Source organism: Melanotaenia boesemani, chromosome 3 (assembly GCF_017639745.1).
Source record: "Melanotaenia boesemani isolate fMelBoe1 chromosome 3, fMelBoe1.pri, whole genome shotgun sequence".
NCBI lineage: Eukaryota > Metazoa > Chordata > Actinopteri > Atheriniformes > Melanotaeniidae > Melanotaenia > Melanotaenia boesemani.
This window is the reverse complement of record NC_055684.1, coordinates 26,099,662-26,106,795: the sequence shown is the minus strand read 5'-3', so window position 1 is coordinate 26,106,795 and position 7,134 is coordinate 26,099,662. Positions and strand designations below refer to the sequence as shown.

Here is a 7,134-nt window from a genome sequence, read left to right as displayed (position 1 = left end):
TTTTTCATTAATACCTTGCAAACATTTTCAGATTATACAAATACACCAAGTTTGAAGGAATGACCGTTACCTCCCAAAGGGTCTGTGGAGCCATGAAAGTTATGGTTTCTGTTAAATATAAAGGGACTCTTTTCTGTCACAAAGTTTGCTTTGTATCAGGAATCATACTATTTTGGCTTATTTTTAGAGACACAGTAATAAAAACAGACTGAGAATGAAGCATTATGAAGAAACACTTATTCTTTGCAGCATGAAACCAGAGGAATATGCAGTGATATACAATAAATTAAACCAGAATGTTACACTGTTATAATCTGTTTATTCAGATACAATATTAAAAAGGCTCATATTCATAACTTGCCTGAAACAAATATTAATCACTGATTGAGATGACAACATATTTACATTTAAATGAAAAATGATCAGTTACAAAACATTTATATTGTTACTGCAAGAAAGCCATCTCTCGCTCAAGGCATCTTTGGTTTAGGCATCTCTGTATCTCGCAGGCCGATGGCTTCATTGGGCATCACTTCCAGCAGATAACAATATTGGGGTCATTTTCCAGACGTTCATCCAGCTCCTGGTAACTAATCCCTGTAAAATTATCATAATGTAGGCAAACTTGCTTTCCATTGATAATTATATTACTTGTGTCAATCAAAGAAAGCTTTGAAACCTGCCTGTTTTGCAGCAGATCTCATCATAACTGTGACAACCGGTATAGAGCCGAGGCGGCCTGCTTCTTTCATCACGAATCACCTTAACGGGATACTTCTGCAGCCGTCGAATGAGAGACTTCATCAGTCCAAACTGGATCAACCTTCTGAACAGAGAAACATGTGACAAACACATAAGCCACTCTGATCTGACTTTCCAAGAATTGTAAAGTCATTTCAAGAACTGAAGAGGTGTATAACACTGGCCTCTCATCAATCCTTTGAAGTTGTTGTGAATAGCGGGAGCAAAGGTCTCGAACTGTTGTCCCTGGACTCAGACCACAGTACAGCTGAAACACATCTCTCAGGCTGGCTCGCTTCTGACCTAAGAGGGACCAGAGAAAACCCCGTGCAGTGAATGCAACAAAATAAATCAACACTTTGCAAGAAATCGTGACCATGTCTTACCCAGCTTAGTGACATAGCTGAGGCATTCCTCCTGAATAGACTTGTCATCGATGAGGCTCTGAACTTTAGGAGTTGTGCAGTACACATTAGAGTACTAAAAGAAGCAAAGAAAGGAGGTCAATGGCAACCACTAAAAATAAATAAACCCTACAACAGTTAGCCAAAGTATAAGTAACTATACATACATATGATTTTAATGCACAGCTGTGTTTAAAAAAAAAGTCCAAATAGTTTGGTTTGGTACCTGGAATATGGAGACCAAAGTCACAACCCCATAATATCTGTGAGGGAAAAGTAAATCAAAATATTTATTTATTTTTTAGGTGCTTCTTTTTAGAACAATGATGGCAACACACCAGTAATATTAGGACGAGCATCATATGAAGTGAGCAATTGTAATTTTAAAAAATCCTGCTCTCTGAAAAATCAGTGCTAATCATGGACAAGAACCAGGATAGTGTTGTTAATTCTGACATATAAATGAGGATCACCCAACTGTGATGTATGCTAGCTTGCTATAATTTCTTTACTTACAAGAGATTTTGCACAGCAATACGAACAAGATTGAGTTCAACATCTGCTTCAGCAGAGATTTTTTGGATGTGCCTAAAACCATCAATGCAGGGCAAAATCTGTAGAAAACAAAATACAGGAAAAGGTTAACAGCTTGTTCTAAGCTCTGTGACCTATATTGCAGATTGATAAGTGCTACAAAATATACACTTTATTACGGACTATAAATGTGTAAATATGTACTTTAAAGGAATAACACTGCATCAGACAAACAGCACATTCTCCTGAATATAAAACCATGGAAATGACAATGATAATGTATCACTATATGTAAACAGATAAATGAATCACTCATCTTTCTACTACCATTTCTTGGAATTGTAGTTTATATCTTATCATAGAGACTGTCGATAACAGCAGCCACACTGTGCTGATTACAGGTCCTACCTGTTGAGTGGTGAGGTCCCATTGAGATTTGATAAAATGCTCTTTGCACTGAACAAAGACTGGCACATCATACTCCTGAACAATTGGGGGGTCTTTTCGAAGTTTGATCAGTTTTAGGTGGATGGTGTTTGATTCATCTAAAACAAATAGAAAAAAAAGGGGGAGAAAAAAAGAAAGAAAATCAGAAAACTTTGAAAAGTGTGACATATCTTCTGTTGCGGCCAGTTAGCATGTGATCCAGATTTTATGAATGTTAAAACCAAAGAAACACTTCTTAGAAGCTCATAACAACTAAACGTTTCAGAGAAAAAAAGGTTTTGTCAGATCAAGGGCTTGGTAAAATAGAGACCATGCTATTCAACTATTTTGGGTCTGGTTCCCATGAAATGATAAAATGAATACTCTCAACTTTGTACAACCTCAGATAAACGACACATGACATGTCACACTGTTTCCTTACTGGTTCAACAAGCACTGTCTTAAGATTAAACCAAAGCAATTCAGTGAAGTCGAGGTGTGGACTGTTACTGGGTCATTGCAACACCTTGATTCTCTTCTTTTTCACTTATTTCTGTTGTAGATTTGCAGGTTTATATGTGATATATATATATTTTTTTAATTACTCAATTTTTCCTCCATGCGAAATGCAAGGTGTTTGACTGGTCACATTTTACTCTTGAAAACCAGAAAACCTTTGTACATAGGTTTTACTCCTATCTCACATCGCCATTTTTGTAAGTATGGATACATGCTCCTTGGGAATCCACAAAGTCAAATATTGGGGTCCCCAAGGATCAATTTAAGGCCCCCTTCTTTTAAATCTGTACACGTTACCTCTTGGCGACGTCATCAAGAGACACAGCATTGATTTTCACAGCTATGCTGATGATACACAACTTTACATCGCTGTGTCCCCTGATGACCTGGAGCCAGTTAATGTCCTTTTAAACTGTATTTTAGATATAAAGTCATGGATGGCAGAGAGCTTCTTACAGCTTAATCAGGACAAAACTGAAGTTTTAATTATGGGTCCCAAGGGCAAAAGAGAGATCATTCTATCAAAATTACAACATTTTAATCCTTCTCAGTGTGTGAAAAATCTGCTTTGTGTGTGTGTATACTTGTGTGTGCATGTGACTGTGTGAAAGATTTTAATGTGTTTTTCATTATGTATTGTTATGTAATCTATCTTTTGATGTGTGTAAAGGCTTGTTTTATTTTTAATATGCATGAATTTCTTTCTTTTTTTTTATCATGTAAAGCATTTCCTTCAGCGCTTTATAAAGTTTGATTTGATTTGATAGAGGAGTTTATGACTGATAGTGATTCTTAAATTATTTGAGCCTTGACCCCCCAGGATAGCATATGTTAATGATTGCGACCCCTGCATATCCAAATACAGCTTCTCTTACCAAGATAATGCCAAACTGGCATGTTTAATATGGCATGAGTAATACCATTATTGTTTACGCGTTAATGTGGTAAAATATAAGTGCTAATTTCACAGATTAATCTCTTTGCATTAATGCGTTAATTTTGACAGCCCTGATAAAAATCCCAAATTTATTTTAATTTTATTTTTTACAATGATCAGGCAACCCCCTGAAATTATTTTGGGCCTCTCAGTTTGAGAACCCCTGGAATAAATGACTGCAAGGTGTCCAGGTCCTGTGGCTTTAAAACAAGCCCAAATCATCACCCCTTCAAAACCATGCTTGTCAACTGGTATGAGGTATGTGCTTATGTTCTGCATTTAGCTTTCAGTAAACATGGCGCTGTGCATTAACAAACATCTCCACTTATGACTCATTTGTTCGAACAATTTTGTTCCCGATGTCCAGTGGTTTGTTCAAATCCACTTTGCAAGCATAAGTCATAATAACATTCTTTTAAAGAGTTAAATACTTTTATATGGTAACCCTTCCAACCATTTGTTGAGCCTTTTTCTAACTTTAACTGTTCATATTTAACAAACTCACTGAGGACAACAGTCTGAAATGCAGCTCTAGGGTTCTTTACAATTTTCTGAGTCTCATTGAGTTCGGGATAAACTTGCTGGGACATGGCTTTTTGTAGCTGCATGAAGATGTCCTCAAGGAAGAAGTTTGGTGCTCTAAATAACTGCTACTGCCTTTCCTTCTTGGGATCATGTTAACAAATACCTGAATGTTTTAGACCCACAAGCTGACAAAACTGCTTTATATTAGTGCTCACACCTGCTGGTGATCAGTTAATCAGTTCCATCTGATTAGCAGCACCCGGCTGCTACTTATTTTCTTATTTACAATTAAATTAGTAGGAATGTATTTTTTTACACAACACTTGTGTATTTTGCCATAGCTTGTGTTAAATATACATATTGACACTATTTATGATTTGCATTGTTGTTCATCTGAGGATGCATGTACCGCATTTAAGACCTGATAAAGACCAGTTTTTTTATGTCCTAATAAAAACTAAAAAGGGAAAGAGGGTATCATTTATTTTTCAAACAACTTTTTCCCAGTTTCTTTAAAACTGGTTGCAACAAAATAAAAAAAAAAGTTCAAATGTTTTTTAGACTTTTTCTCACACTTTTACAGTCTCTCACTATCAGGCCATCAGTTTATCATTAAAATAAATACTTAGTCACAGTTAAAGAATTAAACACAAAGTAAGTTGAGAACTGAAAATCACCTAATTTAATTTGATTAAATTCACCCAATTTAATCAAATTTAATAAGGTGAATTTTAGACACATAAAAAACAATCATGTTTTTATCAAACATGAACTACAGTCCTACCAACTGGACACAAGACAGGCAGGAATACATTACAATCATTATGAAAACTTAATAAGCTGCCTTTAAGAATGCTGGATAAAAAGTCTGAACGAAATAGAATTTCTTAACCTGAGAGAACATGTTCAATAAGCAGAGATTTAATTTGTGTAACGGAGACTGCATGGTGTTGTTCTTCCCTCCACAGCACTCAATCATGTCAGTACATAAAAAAGTTTATCTAGCACAGCTTTTATTACAATTCAACTGTAAAATAGCACATAAGAAGTCCCATTAGGCAGGCAGCTGTTTCTTAGACACTATTTGAAATACTAAAACCACACAATTAAGAGGCATCATTTCCATTAACTTTTTCTCAAAATCAAAATAAAAATCAGGTCAATCAAACAAGCTGTCATTATCTGCAGCACAGGTTATGTCATGTTTCGATTTGTCTACTTGTGTGCTGAAGTATTTCTTTGCTTTAATTCTTTTTTCTTCATTTTATGTGTCATCACTGAGTCAGTTTCACCATCTAATCTGGAGCGTGTAATACATATATACATATATATATATATATGTATATATAGACAGAGAGAGAGAGAGAGAGAGAGGGCGAGAGAGTGTCTATTGTCTTCTGCTTAGGGAACTCCTAAACATCTTAAAAGTCATCTTCTCAGATCTTAGGAAGTCTCTTAAGAGCTAAGATTCTTTAGGAATCTTTACTAGGAATTACTCTTCACTTTTAGGGAAAATTCTAAGAAAACATCATGATTCTAAGAATTTTCTTAGAATTTGGCCACTAGGAGCAACTCTTTGCACTGAGAATCTGAAGGAATAAACATCAAATCTGTTCTGTTTCCTGAAGCACAAAACTTGCAGAGAAAACGTGATTGACAAATTAAACTGAAATGCATGAAAATTATTCTTACCTATTGGTAAGGTGCAAGCTCCCGTTGCATTAAGTTCTTCTAACAAGGTTGACATAATTGGTAGAAGTTTCTGCTTGCTCTCCTCGTTGGATATAAAGCCACTCTCCAGCTGCAAGTCAATGAATAACATAACACAATTCAGATCATCTCCCAGGTATATCACTTATAAAAAACATAATTAAAATCATAAAAAGTTTAACTAATAATCTCTTGTTCATTACCTCCAGAGTGGTAAGATATCCAGACAGCTTCTTGACAATTGGCTCAAGGGCACATGTGTTTGTCTGAGCATCGCACACAAAGCCAAGATTAAAGAGGAGGGCATTTCGGCTGTACTTTTTGTGTTCAATGCACACAGGACAGCCGATTAATTTTTTTTCCATTGCAGTGCTATAAAAAAGATTTTAAGAAGTGTTGGCTAAGTTTGACAAAAAATGCATCATTACTTAGAAGACATCAACAAATCACATTATATATATATATATATATATATATATATATATATATATATATATATATATAAGATTTCAAGAGAGTGAGACTGAAAAATATTGCTGGATTACATACACTGTAATCAATTTGTTTTGTAGTTCCGGCTTGGTGATGATGTACACTTGAACTGTGTCAAATAGTTCCCTTGAAATGTACTCCTCTGGGACCTGTCAGGAGAAGACAGGGGTGACAATCTCTTCCACAAATAATTTTAACCATTTCTGTTATTCTTTATATCTTCAACTATGCAAAGCACATTGAATGAGAAAACTGATGAAACATGACGCTGGTCCCAATAATGACAAACTTAAAAACTTACCTGATATGTAATCTTAGGACCAAGAGTTGGATGAAACTCGCTGAAAAATATGCACTCTATTCGAGTGGTCATAATTATCCCTGACTTTTCACCTAGAGGTTTGAAGCCTGGTTAGTTCAACTAAAAGTATACAAACAGATTCAAATGAAAATTATTTCCTGAGTACCTTCTTCCCTGTTTGGCTATCATAACAACACAAGCTAGCATCCAGCTTCAACGTTAAAAAGTAAACTAATGACTTGATCTGAAACACCCTTAACCCGTTCTTACGTTAGAAAGGGACCTAACATTTAGGTTGTTAGTACGTTTAGAAAAAGTGTCCCTCTGCTATCAAACAATTTAAGAACACGACATATCCACACTCCAGACTGTGCAGTCTGGGAAACAATACTGTTGCCTTTAGTGACCTCCGGTTATTTAAAATATGTAAATAAACCACACCGTAAACATTACGAAGTACGACAGAGGGCTTGATGCGGGAAGCGTACACAACTTAGGAACGCCTTTATACGAAAATACATGCAATATTCATACTGTATATCAAA

The 7,134-nt window shown here is 35.5% G+C and overlaps 1 protein-coding gene across 1 annotated transcript; it reads right to left on the bottom strand.

Annotated features, from left to right (window-relative positions):
- Positions 1–305: 305 nt before the first annotated feature.
- nprl2 (NPR2 like, GATOR1 complex subunit) lies at positions 306–6,999 on the bottom strand. Its single transcript, XM_041981688.1, has 11 exons — positions 6,590–6,999; positions 6,346–6,437; positions 6,000–6,168; positions 5,779–5,887; positions 2,088–2,224; positions 1,662–1,759; positions 1,372–1,408; positions 1,128–1,221; positions 927–1,044; positions 684–826; positions 306–597 (listed from the first exon to the last, which is right to left on the bottom strand). The coding sequence occupies exons 1-11, from the start codon at positions 6,659–6,661 to the stop codon at positions 530–532; spliced, it is 1,137 nt and encodes a 378-aa protein (XP_041837622.1). The 5' UTR covers positions 6,662–6,999; the 3' UTR covers positions 306–529.
- Between the last annotated feature and the right edge of the window lie 135 nt (positions 7,000–7,134).